Raw genomic sequence first — 25,126 nt, forward strand, 5'->3', positions numbered from 1 at the left:
TGCAATCTTTTACCACGTAAATAATAATCTGATCTTCCATTCTCCCTTCCAAAGTGGATGACCTCGCATTTACCAACATGTTACTCCATCTGCCAGACCCTTGCCCACTCACCTAACCTATCTGTATCTCTCTGCAGACTCTCCGTATCCTCGGCGCAATTTACCTTCCCACTCAATTTATTCCTTTCCTTGTAAGTTACCTGACCTGTTGAGCTCCTCCAGCTGTTTGTGTACGTTGCTCTGGATTTCCAGCATCTGTGTTTCTCCAATCTGGTCCCACTTGCTCATTTTTGCCCAAATCCTTTTAAACCTTTCCCATTTATGTACTGACCAAATCCGAATCAGGTTGAATATCATTGGCATTTGTCGTGAAGTTTGACGTTTTGTGGCAGCAGTACATTGCAATACATGGAAATAAAAACTATGAATTACAGTAAGATATGTGCATGTATATAATTAAATTAAATAAGTAGTGTAAAAGAGAAGAAAAAATAGTGAGGTAGTGCCCATGGTTCGTTGACCATTCAGAAATCTGATGGTGGAAGGGAAGGAGATGTTTCTGAATGTTGAGCATGTCTTCAGGCTCCTGTGCTTCTTTCCTGATGGTAGCAATGAGACGAAGGCATGTCCTGGGTGGTGGGGGACCTTAATGGTGGATGCTGCCTTTCTGAGGCATTGCCTTTTGACGGTGTCCTGGATACTGGGGAGGCTAGTGCCCATGATGGAGCTGGATGAGTTTACAACCCTCTGCAGCTTTTTCTGATCCTGCGCAGTGGCCCCTCTGGACCAGATTGTGATGCAATCAGCTAGAATGGTCCTCGTGGTACATCTGTAGAGGTTTGAGAGTGCCCTTGGTGACATGCCAAATCTCCTCAAACTCCTGATGAAATATAGCCACTGCTGCATCTTCTTTGTAAATGCATCGATATGTTGGCCCAGGATAGAGCTTCAGAGATGCTGACACCCAGGAATTTGAAACTGCTCACTTCTGATCCCCCGAGAGGACTGGTGTGTGTTCCCTCGACTTCCCCTTCCTTACGTCCACAATCAATCCCTCGGTCTAACTGACATTGAGTGCAAGGTTGTTGTTTCAACACCACTCAACGGGCTGATCCATCTCACTCTTGTACACCTCCTTGTCACCATCTGAAATTTTGCCAACAACAGTTGTGTCATCGGCAAGTTTATAGTTGGTGTTTGAACTGTTCCTAGCCACACAGCCATGGGTGTGGAGAGAGTAGAGCAGTGGGCTAAGCACACGTCCCTGAGGTGCGCCAGTGTTGATTGTCGGTGAGGAGGAGGTGTTATTTCTGATCCGCACAGATTGTGGTCTCTCGGTGAGGAAGTCAAGGATCCAGTTGCAGGGGGAGGTACAGAGGCCCAGGTTTTGGAGTTTGTTGATTAGAACTGAGGGTACGATGGTGTGGAACACTGAGCTGTAATCAATGAACAGCAGCCCGATGTAGGAATTACTGTCGTCTTGGTGATCCGAGGCCAAGTGGCGAGCCAGTGCAGCTGCATTCACTGTAGATCTACTGTGGCGAAAGGCAAATCGCAGTGAGTCCAGGTCCTTGCTCAGGCAGGAGTTGATTCTAGTCTCGTCTCAGTAGATGCGAGTGTCACTGGGTGATAGTCATTGAGGCAGCTCAGCCTGCTCTGCTTGGCCACTGGTATGATTGTCGCCATGTTAAAGCAGGTGGGAACCTCCGACTGCAGCAGTGAGAGACTGAAGATGCCCTTGAACACTCCTGCCAGTTGGTTGGCCCAGATTTTCAGATCCCTGCCAGGTACACCATCAAGACCTGACCCCTTGCGAGGGTTCACCCTTTTGCAAGATGTTCTGACGTTGGCCTCCGAGGCAGAGGGATTCACACAGGTGTAGTCTTATCCTCCCTTTCAGCGTGTGTATTCGAGGCATTGAGCTCACCCGCGAGTGAAGCATCACAGACATTCATGATGCTAGGTTCCACTTTGCAGACAGTAATGGCTGGCAAATCCTGCCGGAGCTGATGTGTGTCTGATTCCGGCTCTAACCTCAACCGCAGTTATTTTTTCTCCCTTCCACAGGTCGTAACTGGTCTCCTTGTATGGTTCTGGTTCGCTGATCTGGAATGCCACAGATCTAGCCCTCAGCAGTCTAGGATTCTCCTGGTTCATCTACAGTTATTGGTTTCAGTATGTCAGGTAGGTTCCCAAATGAGCTTTTGGGTTTGTGTGTGTGGGTGGCTGTGTGGATGTACGGGACGGAGAGGGGAAAGCGGTGTGTTTTGCTGTGGTTGTTTTGTTGCTTGTTGTGTCCTGTGTTGCTCTGCCGAGCATTCTGGGAATGCAATGTGGGCGCCGGAATGTGTGGCGGTGCTCGCGGGCTGCCCCTCAGCACGTCCTCAGGGTGTGTTGGTTGTTAATGCAAACGACCCACTTACATTTTGATATTCATGTGTTAAATAAATGAAACTGAATTGAGTTTCGACAACATCCCTGGTCCCTGTCAGAGACCTTTCCAATCAACTATTGAACCAAATCTCTGCCAAGGTTCCCATTTCCCTGTCTGTTTTGTTGGTGGCTGGTTTCGGGTGGGCTGTCATTTAATGGCCGAAAGAAACAGCCCCTTATTGTGCCGCAGAGGATGCTATCACATGGAAAATCCACCACCTGTTATAAGGATGAGAGAGAGAGGGATGGTGGGGGTGCAGTGGGAGAGAGGGAGAGGGAAATATATATATATATATTCATGGGGTACAGAAAACAGTACAGGCCCTTTGGCTCGTGATGTGCTGGCCTTTAGACCTATTCAGAATCAGAATCAGGTTTATTATCACCGGCATGTGCCGTGAAATTTGTTAACTTAGCAGCAGCAGTTCAATGCAATACATAATATAGCAGAGAGAGAGAAATAATAAATAAAACATAATAATAAATAAACAAGTAAATCAATTACGTATATTGAATAGATTATTAAAAATGTGCAAAAACAGAAATACTGTATATTAAAAAAGTGAGGTAGTGTCCAAAGCTTCAAAGTCCATTTAGGAATCGGATGGCAGAGGGGAAGAAGCTGTTCCTGAATCGCTGAGTGTGTGCCTTCAGGCTTCTGTGTCTCCTACCTGATGGTAACAGTGAGAAAAGGACATGCCCTGGGTGCTGGGGGTCCTTGATAATGGATGCTGCCTTTCTGAGAAACGCTGTCTGAAGATGTCCTGGGTACTTCGTAGGCAAGTGCCCAAGATGGAGCTGACTAGATTTACAACCTTCTGCAGCTTCTTTCGGTCCTGTGCAGTAGCCCCTCCATACCAGACAGTGATGCAGCCTGTCCGAATGCTCTCCACAGTACAACTATAGAAGTGTTTGAGTGTATTTGTTGACATGCTAAATCACTTCAAACTCCTAATAACGTATAGCCACTGTCTTGCCTTCTTTATGACTACATCAATGTGTTGGGACCAGGTTAGATCCTCAGAGATCTTGACACCCAGGAACTTGAAGCTAAGATCAATCTAACAATTCTAACTCTTCTTCCATTTTTTTTCCATTCATGTACCTATGGAAAAGTCTCTTAAATGTTCCTAATATATCTGTGGAGAGAACATGCAAACTCCACACAGTCAACACCGGAAATGTGGATCAAACCTGGATCATTGGAGCTATGGGGCAGAGGATCTGTCTGTAGCACCTGCAATAAAGTGTGTGAATTGTCCTGAAGAAGAGTCTCAGCCCGAAACATCAGCTATTTCTCTCCATATATGCTGCCTGACCTGCCAAGTTCCTCTAGGATTGTGTGTGTTTCTGAGGACATCCATAATCTGCAGAATCTTGTGTGTTTGGGGGTGGTGGGGAGGGGGGAGAGTGAGGTGAGATTTGAATCGTGCTCTCTTTTATTCACTGATTTTACAAATTCCTAGTTGCATTTTGAAGGAGGGCTAATGGCCAGGGAGTAGCACCAGAAGTCCCAGTCCCATTGAAGGTTCTCGACCAGAAAAATTGACTGTTTGTTCTCCTCCATAGATGCTGCCCGACTTGCTGAGTTCCTCATTTTGTGTGTGTTGCTGAAGATTTCCATCATCTGCAGAATCTTGTGTCTATGATTTCTGACTGATGCTGATTACTAACTGATCCTGATGCAGGGCCACCACCGGAATGGTGACGATTCCTTTTCCCTCCCCAGCTGCTGCTCGACCCCTTGAAATTGTGTGTTGCTCCTGAATTCCAGTATTTGCGGAATCTCTTGTGTTCCTTTTCAGCTCTCGGTTTTTTTTGCTCTCTTTGGTGCACGATCTGCTCATCATTTCCAACGCTTTATGTTTTTTACCACCTAAATATTTATTTAAAATTTTAGACTTTCAGCCAATGGTAACGATCAAATCCACAGAGGCCAATGAGAGTGTTTCTTTACCTATCCACCAATGGGCTTGTGGCAGTGGCTTACTCTCAACCAATGATAGTAGCGATCGTGTTTCAGTCAATGGCTGTACCCGTTGCTTCATCGACCAATCAATTTGGCCAATCGGTTTCCACCTTCTAACCAATCAGCGTTGCCTTGCGTCTTAAGCCAATCGGGAGAGCCGCGCTGCTGTTGTCCCGGTAACCAGAGGTCAGGGGGCGGCACGCGTTTGGCGGGAGATTGGCTGCTGGAAGCGAGCAGGAGGCCGAGGTAATGGGGCGGGCGCTTTGTTGCTGCCGCTATCCCGGAGCTGGCGCTCTTCCACGCCGTGCCAAGCTCGCCACATCCAGGGCCGGGAGCGGGCTGTCTGAGGGGAAATCGATGCGCTGCGGGCTCGGGAGGTGGGAGGACGGTGGCTGGGGGGAAAAGGGCAAGGACGTGCATCTGTGTGGCGGCGTATTTGTCCCCTGATTACCCCAGCTCGGGTAGAGCGGCCACCGAATAATGCCAGCAGGTTTCACGGAGAGGAACTAGACGGCCGCGCTAGTGGCTGCAGAACTTCTTCCCGCCTGGCCGGGCCTGGCTGTAATGCCTCATGTGTCAGGCAGTGCCTGTGATGGCTTTGCTGGGGGAGCTCAGTGCCTGTGTGGGGTGGGTGGGACGAGGTTGTTTCACTTGACTCTGTGGTGGTGTGTTTGTGGGGTGAAGGAAATTCTTTCACTTGACTCTGTGGTTCCACTTAAACTCTCAAACTTCTGACCTGTAGGTAACAGTTCAATAGCCTCAGCTTGCACTTAGTGCTTTTGATTTGGTGTGCTGCCTATCCATGCTCTGGGCCATAAAGCATTCTGCTCATAGGCAGAACATTTTTATAATTGAGTCCCAACATGTGTAGGAGTGCTGTTCTGGAGTAATATTGGTCATAATGTATGTGGAGCATATGCTATGGCTCTGGGCCTGTGCTTACTGCAGTTTAGAAGAATGTTGGGGGGGGGGGGAGTCTCATTGAAACCCTACAGAATATTGAAAAGTCTACATAGGATGGATGTGTAGAACGTCTTTCCAATAGCGGAGAGTTCAGGATCAGAGAGCACTTTATACTTTATTGTCGCCAAACAATTGATACTAGAACGTACAATCATCACAGCGATATTTGATTCTGCGCTTCCCGCTCCCTGGATTACAAATCGATAGTAAATATCAAAAATTTAAATTATAAATCATAAATATAAAATAGAAAAATGGAAAGTAAGGTAGTGCAAAAAAACAGATGCAGGTCCGGATATTTGGAGGGTACGGCCCAGATCCGGGTCAGGATCCACTCAGCAGTCTTATCACAATTGAAAAGAAGCTGTTCCCAAATCTGACCGTATGAGTCTTCAAGCTCCTGAGCCTTCTCCTGGGGGGGAAGAGGGACGAAAAGTGTGTTGGCTGGGTGGGTTGTGTCCTTGATTGTCCTGGCAGCACTGCCCTGACAGCGTGCGGTGTAAAGTGAGTCCAAGGACGGAAGATTGGTTTGTGTGATGTGTTGCACCGTGTTCACGATCTTCTGCAGCTTCTTTCAGTCTTGGACAGGACAACTTCCATACCAGGTTGTGATGCACCCTGGAAGAATGCTTTCTACAGTGCATCTATAAAAATTAGTGAGGGTTTTAGGGGACAGGCCAAATTTCTTTAGTTTCCTCAGGAAGTAAAGGCGCTGGTGGGCCTTCGTGGCAGTGGGCTCTGCTTGGTTGGACCAAGTCAAGTCATTTGTAATATTGACCCTGAGGAACTTAAAGCTTTTGATCTGTTCCACTTGCGCACCACCGATGTAAATTTGGTCATGCGGTCCACTACTCCTTCTGAAGTCAACAACCAATTCCTTCGTCTTGCTGACGTTGAGGGATAGGTTATTGTCTTCCCACCATACCACCAGGTTCGTAATTTCCTCTCTGTACTCAAACTCATCATTACCCGAGATACGGCCTACAATAGAAGGACATCCCCCTTAGGACAGAGATGAGGATGAATTTCTTTAGCCAGAGGGTGGTGAATCCATAGACGATTGTGGAGGCCAAGTGATTTAAAGAGGAGGTTGATAAGTAAGAGTGTCTACGGTGATGGAGAGAAGGCAGGAGGTTGGGGTTGTGAGGAAAAATAAATCAGTCATGATCAAATGGCTGAGCAGACTCGATAGGCCGAATAATTACTGGGCTGTTGTGTTGGGTCTCATTTTATGCACAGTTGCTGTAAGCAGCAGTGAGATACACAGTTGTCAGTTTTTGCTAGTCATGTTTGAGGGAGGGCTAATGGTCAGGGAGTAGTTCCTGTAATTGATATAAAGAATAAAAGAAATAAAAACTTCAATTTTTCTGCAAGTTTCACATACCTTGGAATGTTCCAAAGCCTTTACAGTCACTCGGGTACTTTTGGAAGTGCAGCTGTTATATAGGAAATAGTAGTCACTTATGCACAGCAAGGCCCCCCCCAACAGAAAAAGAATAAGGGTCAGAGGTGGAAGCATGCAGAGAAGATTTCCATTGAAGATCTGAGTTATAAGGAAAGGTTGAATAGGTTAGGATTTTATTGTCTGGAGTGTTGGAGAATGAGGGGAGATTTGATAGAGATGTACAAAATTATGAAGGTATAGATAGGGTTAATGCAAACTGGCTTTTTCCCACTGAGGTTGGGTGAGATAAGATCTAGAGGTTATAGGTTAAGGGTGAAAGGTGAACCTGATGGTGAGCATCTTCACTTGAAAGTGAGTGTGGAACGAGCTGCCAGCGGAAGTGGTGGGTACAGGCTTGATTGCAACATTTAAGTGAAGTTTGGATAAGTACCTGGATGGGAGGGGGATCGGGGTCTGGGTTGATGGGACCAGGCAGAATAGCAATTTGGCATGGACGAGATGGGCCGAAAGGCTTGTTTCTGTGTGGTAGTACTCTATGACTATGTTGCTAGGGCAACTGGGGTGACTTGTGAACATGGATTTCCCCAATCTAACCTTGGTTCTTTCAATACCATTGTGGTATTCTTTACATTCACCTGGTCTGTGAAATGGGATGTCTCTCCGATACATTGCGCTGATATCCTGCAGTGAAGTTTGAGTCCTTTTTTTTTTAGTTTATTGGTTAATCAGTTTATTATTGTCCCTTGGTCTGAGATAGTAAGCAACCTGTTCACATACACACGAGATTTTGCAGATGCTGGAAATCCAGGGCAATACACACAAAAAGCTGGAGGAACTCAGCAGGTCAGGCAGCATCAATGGACCCACTCTAGCCTCTGACCTCTTCTCCTCCTAGTACCCCTCCTTTTTCCCTTTCTCCCACAGTCCACTCTCCTCTCAGATTCCTCCCTCTCCAGCCCTATACCTTTCCCACCCACCTGGCTTCACCTATCACCTTCCGGCAAGTCCTCCTGCCCCTCCCCGTACCTGTTTATTCTGCCGTCTTCTCCCTTCCTTTCTGCTCCGTAAGAAGGGTCTTGGCCTGGAATGTCGACTTTTTTAATTTTCCCAGATGCTGCTTGATCTGCTGAGTTCCTCCAGCATTTTGTGTGTGACATTGTCCATATAGGCCAGTTCATTGCAATGGCGCATTGAGATTATTCAGGGTAAACAATAACAGAATGCAGAATAGATTTTTACTGAATGTGCAGTCAGGTAGATAGCAAAGTCACAAGGTGAATCGTGAGGTCAAGAGTGCATCTTGTTGTAGGTCTATTCAAGAGTCTGATAACAGTGGGGTAGAAACTGTCCTTGAGTCTGGTGGTACATGCTTCCAGGTGTTTGTATCTTCTGCCCGATGGGAAGGGAGAAGAGAGAATGTCTGGGGTAGATGGGATGCTTGATCCTATTGGCTGCTTTACTGAGGCAGCAAGAAGTGTTGACGAGTTGGTCTATGTGATGTACTGAGCTGTGTCTACGTCTCTGCAGTTTCGTGCAGTATTGTACCAAGCTGTGATGTATCTGATAGACTGCTCTCCGTGGATGCATTGGTAAAGATTGGTGAGGGTCAACGTGGGCGTGCTAGCCTCACGAGGAGGTAGAGGTGATAGTGGGGCCTTGCAGTTGTGGTACCAGTGTGCTTGGACAAGGACAGCCTTTTGCTGATGTTCACCTAAAGCTGTCGACCCTCTTGCCTTCACTGATGTAGACAGGAGTGTGTGCGCAACGCCTCTCTCCCCTTCCTGAAGTCACTTTCATTCAGCTGACACTGAGAGAGGTTGTTGTCGTGACACCAAGTTGCTGGTCTCTCCGTCTCCTTCCTTCACTCTGACTGATGATTTGAGATATGGTGGCATCGTCAATGAACTTGCAGAGTGGAATCTGGCCAAGCAGTTCCGTGTGTGTTTGTACAAAGAAGTTAGGGGGGCTGAGGCAGCAGCCTTGTAGGATGCCAGTGTTGAGAATAAATGTAGCAGCAATATTGCTGCCTGTCCTTCCTGATTAAGTTTTGGTCAGGAAGACAGGGATCCCATTGCAAAGGGAGGTGTTGAGTCCCAGGTGTTTGAGCTCGGAATGAATTATAGTATTGAAGGCAGAGCAATGGTCAAACATCAGTGCTTAAGTAAACGGATGCTTCAGAGAGGAGTGTAAGGTCAGGGAGAACAGCTGTGTGGAACTGTTTTGGTGATGGGCAGATTGCAGTGGGTCCAGGCTGTCTGGGAGGCATGTACCAGGATACAGTGAAAAGCTTTTGTTTGCACGGCATCCAGACGATCCTGCCGTATATTATCACACCGAGGAAGTAAAAAGAACTTAGAATTCAGAATATCGCGTTGCAGTTCCAGAGAAGGTGCAGTGCAGGCAGTCAAAGTTCATTGGAGGTCAGGGGTTTAAATGTTCATTTTTGTATATGAGGGGCCTGCCTAAGTGATAATAGTGGGATAGATGCTGCCCTCGAGTCTCTGTCAGCCTTTCCTCTCTTCTGCCAATGGGGGGAAAGGAGATAGACTGGTATTTCCTTAAAATAGTCAGGGATAAAGGGTGTTGCGTGCACGCCACAGTGGCTTCTGTGCTGCATGTATGCTCTTCTGGTCAATGTAAACTAGAGCTGTTGTGTACAGTGCCAAGGCTTGTTGGTGTTCTTGCAGTAGAGTAGGTGACCACATTGTGTTTGACATTGTGTATGTCAGAGAGGCAAGTACACTTCTGGCAGTAGAGGAATGTGAAAGGTCAAATCATAGACGCCAGAGGTTCTGCAGATGCTGGAAATCTTGAGCAACACATGTAAATAAAAAGCTAGAGGAGCTCAGTGAGCCAGGCAGCGTCTCGAGGGGAATGAATGGTTAACGTTTCGGGCACCCAGGTGAAACTCTGACTGTTCCCCTCCATGGGTACTGCCTGACTTGCCGGGTTCCTCCAGCATTTTATGTGTGGTGGAAGGTGAAATGATTTGTAGCGTCAGGAAAGTTGTGAAGTCTTCTAAATACTTGGTGAAAAATATGTTAGCATGTCTATTCTATAATGGGTGAATACTTTTGTATTGTTGGCTGTAAAAAGCAGCCACTTAAATACACTGGATGTAATTAGTCTATTGCGTTTTGGATGTAATGACACAGTGAGAATAATTTAGCATTGCAAAGGCCCAGTATTCTGACGGTTTTTGTTTTTGTATCGTGAGATTTCCAGGACAATCTTTTATAGTTTATCCCCTGATTCCTCAAACCCTGAAGCAGGTGTCAAGAATCGACATGGAAACAAAAACACAAGACTGTTTGCAAAGCAACTCGCACAAAATGCCAGAGAAACTTGGCAGGTGGGGCATCATCTATGGAGCGGAATAAAGAGTGGATATTTCGGGTCGAAACACTTTGTCGGGACTTTAGACTCTATAAAGTTCTGATGAACGATCTCAGCCTAGAACGTCGACTGCTTATTCCCTTCCATGGATGCTGCCTGACCTGTTCAGTCCCTCCAGCATTTTGTGTGTGTTTCTCTGGATTTCCAGTACTTGCAGCATCTCATTTGTTTGCAAATTGGTGCAAGCTGGGGTTTAATAATCCATTCTCGTAGTTCAATATCAGCTGAATTTCTTGATTGGATATCAGTGTTAATAACTCAGTTTAGGACATTGCTGACTGCATTTTCTAACAGTATACTATTCCTGAGAAGTTTGGATGTGGATTGTATCTTTGTTTATAGATGGAATGAGGGAGCAGGAGTGGTTTTTATTGTGGTATGCATAATACTTTCCTGTTTTGACAGATCTTTGAGTCCATCAATAAGTAACTTCTGTGAAAGTCGAGACTTGTTTGATGCTTTTAAAAACACTTGTATTTTCACCGTCACGAACATGATATTCTGCAGATGCTGGAAATCCAGAGTAACACACACAAAATGCTGGAGGATCTCAGTAGGTCAGGCAGCTTCTGTGGAAATGAATAAGTGCTACTTGACCTGTTAAGTTCATCAAATTTGTGCATGTTGCTCTGGATTTTCACAGCATTTTCTTGAAAGGCATGAACTTTTGCTGCCTCAGACTTGCTCTTCGAGCTTCAGTACTTAAGTGACTGTCTTTTGCACATCACATTTGCCATCCAAAGGTACTTCATTATTGCTAAGCACTTCAGGTGTGTTGGAGTTGTGGGCAATGCTGTGTAAATAGATCTTTATTAGAACTTGATCCTGTGCTTTGAATATTACCTGATTATTTTGGGAGAGGGCAAAGACTGCAGCAGAAGTTGTTGATCCAGACATTCACTCACAAGGTCGAGTTGATTTTACTGTCATGTGCGCACAAGTATAATGAAGTAGACTGTAAGATATAGGAGCAGAATCAGGAAATTTGGCCCAACGAGTCTACTGCCATTCAGTCATGGCTGATTTATTTTCCCTCTCAGCCTCATTCTCCTGCCTTCTCCCTGTAACCTTTGACGTACTTACTAAGCAAGACCATAAAACAATTGGAGCTGAACTTCACTGGCTGAAAGTCACTTACATTCAATGATCGCAAACGTTTTCACTTTTACCTCAGGAACCTTCACTGTTCAGTGATACCCACTGAAGGAGCACAAGCACTTGGCTATCAGACAAGCACCAGGCCCTCTTCAGCACCAAGGCAAAATGGCTTGTCATTATCAAGTTTATACTGTAGGTGAAAACCAGGTGGCACGGTAGCCTAGTGGTTAGCACAATCACTTTACAGCACCAGCAACCACCGATCAGGGTTCAATTCCTGCCGCCGTCTGTAAGGAGTTCGTACGCTCTCCCCGTGAATGTGTGGGGTTTCCTTCGGGTGCCCGGGTTTCCTCCTACGTTCAAAAGATGTAGAGTTAGGGTTAAGTTTAGTGAGTTACGGGCATGCTACAGGCACAGTGAAAAACTTGCAGCAGTATCATGAGCAACCAGAATATAATTGTATGTTAATTACTCATAAATTATGCAAATAGTGAAGAGAAAAAAGTGTACAAAATAAAGAGGCAAGTCCGTGGTCATGCGAGTGGTGGTCCATAATGTTCCGTTGCTGAGGTATCGTTACGGTTGTGCAGGGTGCTTCAAGAACCTGATGGTTGAAAGAAAGTAGCTGTTGCTGAATCTGGTAGTGTGGCACTTCAGGCTTCTGTAATTCCTGTCTGACAGTAGCAGCAGGCAAAGATCATGACTTTGATGGTTGCTGCCTCCATGCCTTCTGTAGATATTGTCAGTAACGTGAAGACTTGTCTTAAATGATGCAGTGGCTGGCCACATTTATGCACTGGAGTGATCTACTTGGTAAATGGTGGATAAGGTCATTTGGAAACAGAAAATGATCATTCCATCTGAAGGGATAGCAGAAGTATTAATTGTCAAATAGATTAATATAAAAATACCAGGAAAATAAACTACTTAATTGTTTTTTTACCATAAATCTTCATGCCTGTGCAGACAGGTATTGTGCATGGATTGCAAATGTTGTTTTATAAGATGTTTCTGAAATATTTTAAAGGCTGTAAAGTAGAGTCCTGTGCAAAAGTTTTATTTACATATATGATATAGCTTTGGTGCCTAAGACTTTTGTATAGTACTGTAAATTGGGATATCCTACAGTCACAAGATATCCTCAAGAAATGCAACTTAAAAAAAAAAAGCTATAAGAAGGGAAAAGATGAAATATGAGGCCAAACTAGCCAATAATATAAAGCAGGATACTAAAAGTTTTTCAGTTATATAAAGAGTTAAAAGGGAGGTGAGAGTTGATATTGGACCACTGGAAAATAATGCTGGTGAGGTAGTAATGGGGGACAAAGAAATGGCAGATAAGCTTAAGGGGTACTTTGCATCTGTCTTCACTGTGGAAGACACTTGTAGTTTGCCAGAGCTCCGTGAGTGTCAGCGTGCAGGAGTGAGTGCCATTGCTATTACAAAGAGAAAAAATGCTAGGCAAAGTCAAAGGTCTTAAGGTGTATAAATCACTTGGACCAGATGGACTACATCCCAGAGCCCTGGGAGAGGTTGCTGAAAAGATAACAGATGCATTGGTCATGATCTTTCAAGAATCACTTGATTCTGGCATGGTCCTGGAGGGCTGGAAGATTGCAAGTGTCACTCCACTCTTTAAGAAGAGAGGAAAGGAAATTCTTTGAGGAAGTAATAAGTAGAGGAGAGGAAGTGGATGCCATTTACTTGGATTTTCAGAAGGCGTTTGGTAAGGTGCACACATGTGGATGCCTAACAGGATAAAATTCTGGCATGGGTAATGGAATAGCTGACAGGCAAGGGGCGGCGAGTGGGAATAAAAGGGTCCTTTTCTGGTTGACTGCCAGTGACTAGTGGTGTTCCTCAGGGGTCAGTATTGGGACCACTACTTTTCACATTGTATGTCAATGATTTGGATAATGGAATCGATGGCTTTGTGGCAAAGTTTGTGGATGGTTCCCAAAATAGGTAAATAAGTAGGTAGTGCTGAGGAAGTAAAGTGATTGTAGCAAGACGTGGTCAAATTGGAAGAATGGGCAAAAAAGTGGCAAATGGAATACAGTGTTGGGAAATGTGTGATAATGCATTTTGGTAGAAGGAACAATAGTGCGGACTATTATCTAATTGGGGCGAAGGTTCAAATGTCAGAGGTGTAATGGGACTTGGGAGACCTTGTGCAAGACTTCCAGAAGGTTAATTTGCAGGTTGAATATGTGGTCAAGAAGATAAGTGCATTTTTGGCATTTATTTCAAGGGGAATAGAATAAAAACAGATAGTAAAAGTTTTTATAATTATGTAAAGTGGAAAAGGGTGGCTAAAGTGAATGTAGGTCTGTTGGAGGATGACAAGGGGGGGATTGATATTGGGTAATGAGGAAATGGCCAAGGCTTTGAATGACTATTTTGTGTTTGTCTTCATGGTGGAGGACACATCTAACATGCCAAAGAGAGATGTTATGGATGCAATGGGAGGTGAGAATCTCGATATAATAGCTATCACCAAAGAGGTAGTGTTGAGCAAACTTGTGGGCCTGGAGATAGATAAGTCCCCTGGTCCTGATAGAATGCATCCCAGGGTACTGAAAGAAATGGCAGAAGCTGTAATAGAGGCTTTGGTGGTGATTTACCAAGATTCTCTGGACTCTGGGCAGGTCCTGGCGGATTGGAAGACGGCGAATATCATGCCACTGTTCAAAAAAGGATAGTTAGTTTAACATCTGTAGTTGGAAAAATGCTTGATGCTATCATTAAAGAAGAAATAGTGAGGCATCTGCAGAGAAATGGATCAATCAGGCAGGCACAGCATGGATTCAGCAAAGGCAGGTCCTGTTTGATAACTTGCTGGAGTCCTATGACGATATAATGAGCGCAGTGGATGGAGGGAACTGATGGATGTTATTTACTTGGATTTCCAGAAGGTGTTCGATAAGGTGCCGCATAAGAGACTTATCCGTAAGATAAGGATGCATTGAGTTGGGGGTGATGCATTAGCATGGATAGAGGATTGATTAACTAATAGAAAGCAGAGAGCTGAGATACATGGGTGTTACTCTGGTTGTCAATCAGTGGTGAGCGGTGTGCCACAGGGGTCGGTGCTGGGCCTGCTCACCATATACATAAACGATCTGGAAGAGGGGACCGAATGTAGTGTATCTAAGTTTGCTGATGATACTGAATTGAATGGAGAAGCAAATTGTGCAGAAGAAGAGTCTGAGTCTGCAGAGAGATATAGATAGGCTAAGTGAGTGGGCAAAGGTCTGGCAGATAGAGTACAATGTTGGTAAATGCGAGGTCATCCACTTTGGAAGGAAAAATGAAAGAGAAGATTATTTAAATGGTAAAAAATTGCAGCATGCTGCTGTGCAGAGGGACTTGGGAGTGCTTGTGCATGAATCACAAAAGGTTGGTTTGCAAGTGCAGCAGGTTATCAAGAAGGTAAATGGAATGTTGGCCTTCATTGCTGGAGGGATTGAATTTAAGAGCAGGGAGGTTATGTTGCAACTATATAGGGTACTGGTGAGGCTGCACCTGGAGTATTGCATGCAGTTCCGGTCTCCTTACGCGAAGGATATACTGGCTTTGGAGGCAGTGCAGAGAAGGTTCAGCAGGTTGATTCCAGAGATGACAGGGTTGGACTATAAGGAGAAATTGAGTCGCCTGGGACTGTACTCGCTGGAATTCAGAAGAATGAGAGGGGATCTTATAGAAACATATAAAATTATAAAAGGAATAGATAAGATAGTGGCAGGAAAGTTGTTTCCACTGGTAGGTGAGCTAGAACTAGGGAACATAGCCTCAAGATTTGGGGGAGTAGATTTAGGACAGAGATGAAGAGGAACTGCTTTTCCCAGAGAGTGGTGAATCTGTGGAATTCTCAGCCCAATGAAGCTGTGGGGGTATATTTAAGACAAGATTGGATAGATTTTTGCATTGTAGGGGAATTGAGGGTTATGGGGAAAAGCAGGTAGGTGGAGATGAGTCCATGGTCAGATCAGCCATGATCTTATTGAATGGTGGTGCAGGCTTGATGAGCCAGATGGCCTACTCCTGCTCCTATTTCTTATGTTTTTATAAAGGCAAGGAGATAACGCTGAGCCTTTATAAGACACTAGTCAGGCCGCAGTTGGAGTATTGTCAACAGTTTTGGGGCCCATATCTCAGAAAGGATGTGTTGTCATTGGAGGGAGTCCAGAGGAGATTCATGAGGATGATTCTGGGAATGAAGGCGTTCACATGTGAGGGGTGTTTGGCAGCTTTGGGCCTGTACTCACTGAAATATAGAAGAATGTGGGGGGAATTTCATTGAAACCTACTGAATGTTGAAAGGACTTGATAAGTTGGATTGAGAGGATGTTCCCTATGATGGGGGTATCCAGAAACAAAGGGTGCAGTCTCAAAATTGAGGGGCGATCCTTAAGAACAGAGGTAAGAATAAATTTTTTTAGCCAGAGAGTAGTAAATCTGGAATGCTCTGCCACAGTCTGTGGTGGAGGCCAGGTCTGTGCGTATATTTAAGGTGGAAGCTGATAGTTTCCTGATCAGTCAGGGCATCAAAGGACATGGCGAGTAGGCAGGTGTGTGGGATTTAGTGGGATCTGAGATCAGCCATGATGGAGTGGCGGAGCAGTCTGGGCTGAATGGCCTAATTCTGCTCCTACGTCTTATGGTCTTGTGGTCTTGCGCAGATAAAACATGCATAGTGCAAAGAAGAAGCCGTACGGCAGTAGTGGCAATGGCAGCCAGCCACATCCGAAGCGCCTGCGAGGAGACTGGGACGAGGAGGGGCCGTCGCAGTTTGAAGATGAGCTGGCGTACCTGGATGAAGTGGAGGCAGAAATGCTCATGGATGCCAAGGAAGCACAGCTGTTGCATGATTCGGTTCCAATTGGTAGGTGGCAGCGTGCTTTTATTCATTGTCTCTGTCTGTTGGTCTTTCTGCCTGCCTGGCTCATTGATATTTATGATATTCATTATTAGCACATGTACCAAGGTAGAGTGAAAAATTTTGTTTTGCCGTGCCATCCATACAGATAATTGCATTTCATCAATGTATTGAGGTAATACAAGGGAAAGCAATAGCAGAATGCAGAATTAAGTGTTACAGCTACAGAGGTTTAAACAGTAATACAGTAGATTCTGCAGCTGCTGGATATTGCGAGTAACACACCAGGGGAACTCAGGATGACTGGCAGTATCTATGGAGACAAATAAACAATTAACGTTTCGGTCCCAGGCTCTTCATCAGTACTGGAAGTGAAGGGAGGAAGAAACCAAGGTGGATTATGATGTCATCTTTTGGACAGCTCAAAAGTTATATGAACTGTAATGTGGCATTATAAGCTCTGTAAACTTTCTGCTTTCAGGAAACCTGTTTTCTTCAGGTGCCATGAACAGTAAATGGCAGCGGCCACCTGCACCAAAGATCAACCCGAAAGAGGATAACATTGCTTTCCAGCAGGTGGAGCTGGAGTACTATGTGGGTAAGTGATTGTACCGACAGCGATGGTACCAACAGTGATCCTGAGCAGGAAACTCTGGCTCGGACAAAGCCCTGTGTTTTATACCACTTTATTTTGTGGTATAAAAGCATCAGTGGCCGGATGGTACATTTTAAAAAAAAAACAAACTGTGTAGGTTTGAGACTTGATTGGCCAGATGGCCTAATTCTGCTCCTATGTCTTATGGTCTTATGATTATAATTAGATGTACCAATATACTTTGGAAAGTTTGCCTTGTATAATTTTGTTTTTACAGATAAGATCATTACACACTGCATTGAGGTAGAACAAGGTAAAACAATAACGATGTAAATTAACGTGTAAAAGTTACCAAAAAAGTTCAGTGCAGATGAATGTTAAAAGTGGAAGATCATAACGAGGTAGCTTGTGAGGTCAAGGGTCCAACTTATTGTACTGGAGGTCCGTTGAAGAGTCTGATAACAGTGGGACAGATGCTGTCCTTGTGTCTGGTGGTACGTGCTTTCGGGCTTTTATATCTTCTGCCTGATGGGAGAGGGGAGACATCCTGAACGTTAAAAAGAGGGCGTTTAGAGGTGGAAATAGGGAGGAGCTGAGGGCAATACAGAGGGACCTGAAAGCCAGGATCAGGGAGGCTAAAGACAGGTACAGGAGGAAGCTTGAGTAGAAACTCTAGCAGAACAACATGAGAGAGAGGTCTGGAGGGGGATGAGGATCATCACTGGGTTCTGGCAAACTAGCAACAGAGGAACTGAAGGCAGTGTGGACAGGGCCAAAGAGCTTAACCTATTCTTTAACAGATTTGACATTGTGACTCCTGCCTATCCCCCACATGAGCCATCTGTTGTCGGCCCCCAACCAACACATATTCCAATCTCCCCTCCTACCCCTCCTCACAGTCCCCCACCCTGCTCTCATGACTATACCCCTTCCCCGCACGAAACCACCACGGTGGGCTTCACAGCTGAACAGGTGAGAAGACAGCTGAAACGTCTCAACCCAAGCAAGGCTGCAGGACCGGATGGTGTCAGTGCCAGGGTGCTCAAAGCCTGTGCCCCTCAACTATGTGGAGTACTTCGCCATGTATTCAATCTGAGCCTGAGGCTCTGGAGGGTTCCTGTACTGTGGAAGATGTCCTGCCTCATCTCTGTGCCGAAGACGCCGTGCCCCAGCGGCCTCAGTGACTACAGACTGGTGGCATTGACCTCCCACATCATGAGGACCCTGGAAAGACTTGTTCTGGAGCTGCTCCAGCCTATGGTCAGGCCACACTTAGATCCCCTCCAGTTTACCTACCAGCCCCAACTAGGAATTGAGGATGCCATCGTCTACCTGCTGAACCGTGTCTATGCCCACCTGGACAAGCCAGCGAGCACTGTGAGGGTCATGTTTTTTTGACTTCTCCAGTGCGTTCAACACCATCCGCCCTGCTCTGCTGGGGGAGAAGCTGACAGCGATGCAGATGGATGCTTCCCTGGTATCATGGATTCTTGATTACCTGACTGGCAGACCACAGTACGTGTGCTTGCAACACTGTGTGTCCGACAGAATGAACAGCAGCACTGGGGCTCCACAGGGGACTGTCTTGTCTCCCTTTCTCTTCACCATTTACACCTCGGACTTCAACTACTGCACAGAGTCTTGTCATCTTCAGAAGTTTTCGGATGACTCTGCCATAATTGGATGCATCAGCAAGGGAGATGAGGTTGAGTACAGGGCTACGGTAGGAAACTTTATCACATGGTGTGAGCAGAATTATCTGCAGCTTAATGTGAAAAAGACTAAGGAGCTGGTGGTAGACCTGAGGAGAGCTAAGGTACCGGTGACCCCTGTTTCCATCCAGGGGGTCAGTGTGGACATGGTGGAGGATTACAAATACCTGGGGATACGAATTGACAATAAACTGGACTGGTCAAAGAACACAGGCTGTCTACAAGAAGGGTCAGAGCCATCTCTATTTCCTGAGGAAACTGAGGTCCTTTAGCATCTGCCGGACGATGCTGAGGATGTTCTACAAGTCTGTGGTGGCCAGTGCTATCATGTTTGCTGTTGTGTGCTGGGGCAGCAGGCTGATGGTAGCAGACACCAACAGAATCAACAAACTCATTCGTAAGGCCAGTGATGTTGTGGGGATGGAACTGGACTCTCTGACGGTGGTGTCTGAAAAGAGGATGCTGTCTAAGTTGCATGCCATCTTGGACAATGTCTCCCATCCACTACATAATGTACTGGTTGGGCACAGGAATACATCCAGCCAGAGACTCATTCCTCCGAGATGCAGCACAGAGCGTCATAGGAAGTCATTCCTGCCTGTGGCCATCAAACTTTACAACTCCTCCCTTGGAGGGTCAGACACCCTGAGCCGATAGGCTGGTCCTGGATTTATTTCATAATTTACTGGCATAATTTACATATTACTATTTAACTATTTATGGTTCTATTACTATTTATTATTTATGGTGCAACTGTAACGAAAACCAATTTCCCTCGGGATCAATAAAGTATTACTATGGCTATGACTATGAGAAGAGAGAATGTCTGGGGGTAGGGGGAAGAGTCTTTGATTATGCTGGAGGGGAGGCAGGTTTCTGTGTCCGCAATTCTCTGCTGTTTTTTGTGGTCACGTGCAGAGCAGCTGATATGCATCCAGACACCATACTTCCTATGGTGCATTGCTAAAAATTAAGAATCAATGGGGGTTATTACTGTGTGTGCTTTAGACCCAGAGTAAGCTGAGTAACACTTAAGTTTACAGAATCTAATCTGATAGTGCACCACTGAAGAGCTGAATGGCCTGCTCCTGTCCAGTAGTGCCTAGCAATTGTGTGCCCCTCAGAAAATGTGAAGTGTAATGCTCATACTGTCTATTAAGCTTATCACTAATTGTTATTTTAACAATCCTAACAAAAATATTAAACTTGTAACACATAGGAACATAAGAGATTCTGCAGATGTTGGAAATCTAGAGTGACACAAAATGTTGGGGGAACTCGGGTCAGGCAGCATCCATGGAGAGGAATAGTGTCGAAGTTTTGGGCTGATAACCCTTCATCAGGGCTGGATCGGAACATGCAGGAAGGCTGTTTAGTCCATTGTATTCTTGCTGCTTCTAAACAACTATTTTGGCTCATCACTCTTTCTCACTGTCTCAGCTGCTTAGGCAGCATCCACAGAGGGGAATAAGCAGTCTATTTCAGAGCTGGAAAGGAAGGGTCCCAGCCTGAAACATCGACTGTATCTTCATTTCCGTAGATGCTGCCTGACCTCCTGAGTTCCTCCAGCATTTTGTGTGCGTTGTTCTGGATTGTCAGCATCTGCAGAATCCCTCGTGTTTACAGGCCACATTATTTAAATTGTTATCCATGAAAGAAATTGAGGTTTGGTGTTTAGACTATACACTGGAGTGTTAGTTTGCTGTTGTTTATTAAGATTTAATTCGAGTTTTGATTTTTTTTTTAATGAATGTACTTTGACTTTGGTTCTGGTTTGATCTCCCATTTTAGTTAGTCCCTGTCTTGCTGTACCTGTTGTTCTCCTACCCAGAGTGCTGTGAAAATATTCTCTTTCAAGATTTATTCCATCTGGGTTCAGAATTTACATATCTTCATATCTTTAAATCTAGCTACCATTTACTTGCTGATGTCAAAACATTCTGGAGATCTTGTATCGCAGTTGGATAGGGAGCCATTATTCCTATCTTAATGAGCATTTTTCCACTATTTCACCATCAATATGTTCGATTTTACTAGCAACATCATCTTTAAGCATTAAATTCTTTTCTCAATGGTTTCCTGTAGAATTGTGCCGTGCAATGGGAATCCATTTAGAGCATAGAGCATAGAACATAGAACAGTACAGCACTGTGCATGCCATCCAGCCCATGATGTTGTGCTGACTTTTTAACCTATTCCCAAATCAATCTAACCCTTCCCTCCCGCATAGCTCTCTATTTCTCTGTCATAGATCTTCCTACCTAAGAGTCTCTTAAATCTCCCTAATGTATTTGCCTCTACTACTACCCCGGCAACAAATACCACACATTCATTGCTCTCTGTGTATTTTAAAAAAAAACATCCCTGACATCCCCTTTATACTTTTCTCCAACCACTCTAAAACTATTCCCCCTCGCTCTGGGAAAAAGATACTGGCTGTCCACTGTATCTACGCCTCTTACCATCTCACACACAAGGCAGAACAAAGGGAAAAGCAGTAACAATGCTGAATATAATCTTACAAGTCTCCTATCATTTAACTGCGGGGGTAAGTGTTAATTTTTGTTTAAAGCCCGTCAACAACTTCTTCAGTGTCTACCCTCTGCTCACTGAGTGAGAATAAAAATTCAAGGCAAATTAAAATTTGCCCATCAACATTTTCACCAGTCCTCTTTCGAGGATCTGCGATGTACTTTCATAACTGTCTTCCAGTTCTAGTTCTGATTTAATTTGCCACAGTTTTGCTTGTACATTTTTTTACCCAGAGTGGTGATGTGTGGGACTTGCTGCCACAGGTGGTGGTAGACGCTGATACGTTAGGGACATTTAAGAGACACTTAGATCGGCACATGGATGATAGAAAACTGGAGGGCTGTATGGGAAGGGTTTGATTGATCTTGGAGTAGCTTATTGGGACGGGACAACATTGTGGGCCAAAGGGCCTGTACTGTGCTGTAATGATCTGTTTTGTATTCTATTGTATTCTTTATGGGGGGGGGGAAGGAGAATCAAATTGATAAGTTTTAGGAAATTTCATACTCTGTTAACCTGAATTCTGCAAGTTCCTCCACCTATTCACCGGGCCTTCATTCCATTAAAATTATTTGCTGTAATGTGCCTTTAACTTGGATCTGTATTGATTAGAAAGTTTCACATTACTGATTTGACTAAGAAAGCATGTACGCTATTGTCCCAGAAAATTTGATTATCAGTGAATCTTTTCCAGAACTTGTTTAGTGGGGTTAGATCTGATGCTTCGGAGAAAATTCTAAAATGATCACTATTATTCATCCAAGTTGCACTGGTATTCGCGTGCATGTGAATCTTAACCAAGAATAGGATTTCACTGAAAGGTAAGGCAGATGTGAGTAAGTGTTTTGAATTGTATAACTTCGGAGTGACGAATAAATGTGGGAGCGAGAAAGTTCAGGTGCTGAGATAGAATATTTTAAGGAATGAACCGTAGGTGTATTGACTCGAGTGTTATTTTCCCACTCTTGGCACTTAAAGAACTACAGAATGTGCATTAACTTCTCACTTGAAGGATATTTTGAAAATATTCTGCAGTCAGTAAATTAACTTGGGAATCTACTTACTCCTGCCATTTAAAGAGATTAAAGAGAGAGATCATAAGAAATGCAAGAGAACACTTCAGAAGGAAATCAGGAGGACCAGAAGAAGGCATGAGGATGCTCTGGCAGACGAAGTAAAGGAGAATCCCAAGGGCTTCTGCAAATATATTAAGAGCTAAAAGATTGCAAGGGACAACATTGGTCCCTTTGAAGATCAGAGTGGTAATCCATGTGTGGAGCCAAAAGAATTGGGGGAGATCTCGAATGGATTTTTTTTTTTTTGCCCCTGTATTTACTCAGGAGATGGACACAGGGTCTATAGAAGTGAGGCAAAATAACATTAAGGCCATGTACAGATTAGAAGAGGAGGAGGTGTTTGCTGTCTTGAGGCAAATTAATAAATCCCCAGGGCCTGAGAATGTGTTCCCTCGGGAACTACTGGGAGGCAAGTACATAAATTGCAAGGGTCCTCGCAGATGTTGTTCTGTTTAAGAAAGACTGAGAATAAGCCAGGAAATTATATGCTTGTGAGCCTGTCATCAGTAAGTTATTGGAAGGTATTTTTACAGACTCAATATATAAGTATTTAGGTAGACAGGGACTGATTAGAGATAGTCAAACTGACTTTGTGCATGGTAAGTTGGGTCTAACAAATCTTATAGGGTTTTTTGAGGAAGTTACCAGGAAAGTTGATGAAGGCAAGGCAGAGGATGTTGTGTACATGAACTTTAGCAAGGCCTTTGACAATACCGAGGTTGCCCTAAAAGGTTCAGTGATTCGGCATTCAGGGTCAGGTGGTAAATTGATTAGACTTTGGCTTTGTGGGAGAAGCCTGTGAGTGGTAGTAGAGGGTTGCCTTTGGCTGGAGGCCTGTGACTAGTAATCTGTCACAGGGATCGGTACTGGGTCTGTTGTTGTTTGTCATCTATATCAATGACCTGGATGATAATTTCATAAATTGGATCAACAGGTTTGCAGATGACACCGCGATTGGGCGAGGGAGGGTGTAGTGGACAGCGAGGAAGGCTATCAAAGCTTGCAGTGGGATCTGGACCAACTGGAAAAATGGCAGATGGAATTTAATGCAGACAAGTGTGAGGTGTTGCACTTGGAGAGAACAAACCAGGGTAGGACTTGTACAGACACTGAGGAGTGCGGTAGAACAGAGAGATCTGGGAATACAGATCCACAATTACTTGAAAGTAGAGGCACAGGAGGATAGGGTCATAAAGAGAGCTTTAAGCACATTGGCCTTTCTAAATCAATGTATGTGGGAGAAAAGTCGTGCATTCACTGGGAGAATGTACAACTCCTTAGGGATTGCAGTGGGAATTGTTCTTTATTAATCTTTTTATTGATTTAAAAAGAGCATAAATACAATCAAGAGGAAAATTATCTCAAATATATATATATCGGTAACAATATAGACCGAGATTAAGATAGACATCGTCAAGGTCATAGATATTGTTAAACTAGTATAAAATACATAATTAAAAAAAATGAAAATAGCAGTTCTCCTCTTATCAGTTTATGAAGAGAAAAGAAAAAAACATTGGGTTTTAAATGAAAAGAAAAAAAACCCACTACACTATATGGGGGGGGAAAGAAACAAAAAAAAAAGGGACTGGACAGTCCATTTTGAGGATACAACCGAAAAAAAAAAAGACAAACTGACTTTCTGATCAAATCGAAAACTTAGAAAAAAAAAGATGGAGGGAGTAATAAATCAAATTAAATGAAAATATCGCAGCAGGAATTGTATCCTGAATGTTAAACTGTAAAGCGTCATACTAATTGGTCCACTACCATGCCACCCCCAATATTTCTATTGCAAAGTAAATTTATTCTCAATGAGACCTTGTAGCTGCTTCTCTCTTTCACAAAATGCCTGTCAGAGGATTGAACTCCAATCCACTGTATAATTTTTGATACTAATATGACAATTCTGTATTAATAGATTGCAATGAAATGTCTGTAGAAAATATATTTCTGGTTGGGAAAGATTGTTGACATAGTGTGTGTAATGGTCATTTGAATCCCAGTCTTGATCACTGATGTTGTAAGGTGATGTGCTAACTGCTACACTACCTTGCCGCCTATTTAAGCATTTTGTACAAAGCAACGTTCCACAAAGATTCCAGTTTTAATAACTGTATTTTCTTTTCCTTTCTCTTATAGGGTCTTACGTTACTGGAATGCCTGGGAATAAACAGGGGCCTGTTCCTGTGACACGAATGTTTGGAATTACAATGGAAGGGAACAGCGTCTGCTGCCATATACACGGGTTTATGCCATACTTCTATGTTCTAGCCCCTTCTGGTGAGATATGTAAACCCACACACTATCAAAAAAATGTTTATCCGGCTTGTTGAATCTGTGATCCAACACAAAGACTTGAGATGCAGAAATATCTGCATCACCATTTCAAGGTCCAAGATAACACATGAGCTCTGTTATTGTTTGCTCTCATTTTTTCACCAAGATGTGCACTCAGTCCCCTCCACATTGTACTAGTGCAAACTTATTGCATTACTGAAACTAATCCCTCTGCATAAGATTTTCTTTTCGTGTGCAAGATGGTCAAGTGGATAGCACTTTTTTTTCCCCTCAGAGTGGAAATGACTCAAGGGGGCATAATTTTAAGGTGATAGGAGGAAAGTATAAGGGCGATGCGTGGATCACACTGCCAGGGGTGGTGGTAGAAGCAGATTAGGGACATTTAAGAGACTTGTAGATAGGTACATGGATGAAAGAAGAATGGAGGGCTATGCAGGAGGGAAGGATTAGGTAGATCTTGAGGTAGTTTAAAAGTCGGCACAACATTGTGGGTTGAAGGGCAGGCTGTTCTACATTCTTGTATGCCAAGAAGGTGCAAAGTTGACCTGGTCCACTAGCTTGGCACGACTTTACTCTACCCTGGATAGTTGTTAGTTGAGTGTGAGGCCAACGTTTAGCCTCCAGTTTGTTCTGTACCTCTGCATTGCAATGCACAGTCGAGGTGAAGGCAGCTTGCCAATCTGAACAATGCAGTTAGCTGGCAGTTCGCTCCTGAGCTGGGGGCTAGCGCAGAACGAGATGCAGGGAGTAGGGTGTGAATTGGTGTT

General features: G+C 44.3%; 1 protein-coding gene across 1 annotated transcript in view; it reads left to right on the plus strand.

Annotated features, from left to right (window-relative positions):
• Positions 1–4,583: 4,583 nt before the first annotated feature.
• pold1 (polymerase (DNA directed), delta 1, catalytic subunit) overlaps positions 4,584–25,126 on the plus strand; it is a 236,006-nt gene continuing 215,463 nt past the window's right edge. Inside the window, exons 1-4 of the mRNA XM_072271908.1 lie at positions 4,584–4,648; positions 15,947–16,149; positions 16,625–16,741; positions 24,201–24,341. Of these exons, the coding sequence (XP_072128009.1) occupies positions 15,954–16,149; positions 16,625–16,741; positions 24,201–24,341 (454 nt within the window). The 5' untranslated portion in view covers positions 4,584–4,648; positions 15,947–15,953. The remainder of the gene's footprint in view (positions 4,649–15,946; positions 16,150–16,624; positions 16,742–24,200; positions 24,342–25,126) is intronic.

This window comes from Mobula birostris, chromosome 11 (assembly GCF_030028105.1).
Source record: "Mobula birostris isolate sMobBir1 chromosome 11, sMobBir1.hap1, whole genome shotgun sequence".
Classification (NCBI taxonomy): domain Eukaryota; kingdom Metazoa; phylum Chordata; class Chondrichthyes; order Myliobatiformes; family Myliobatidae; genus Mobula; species Mobula birostris.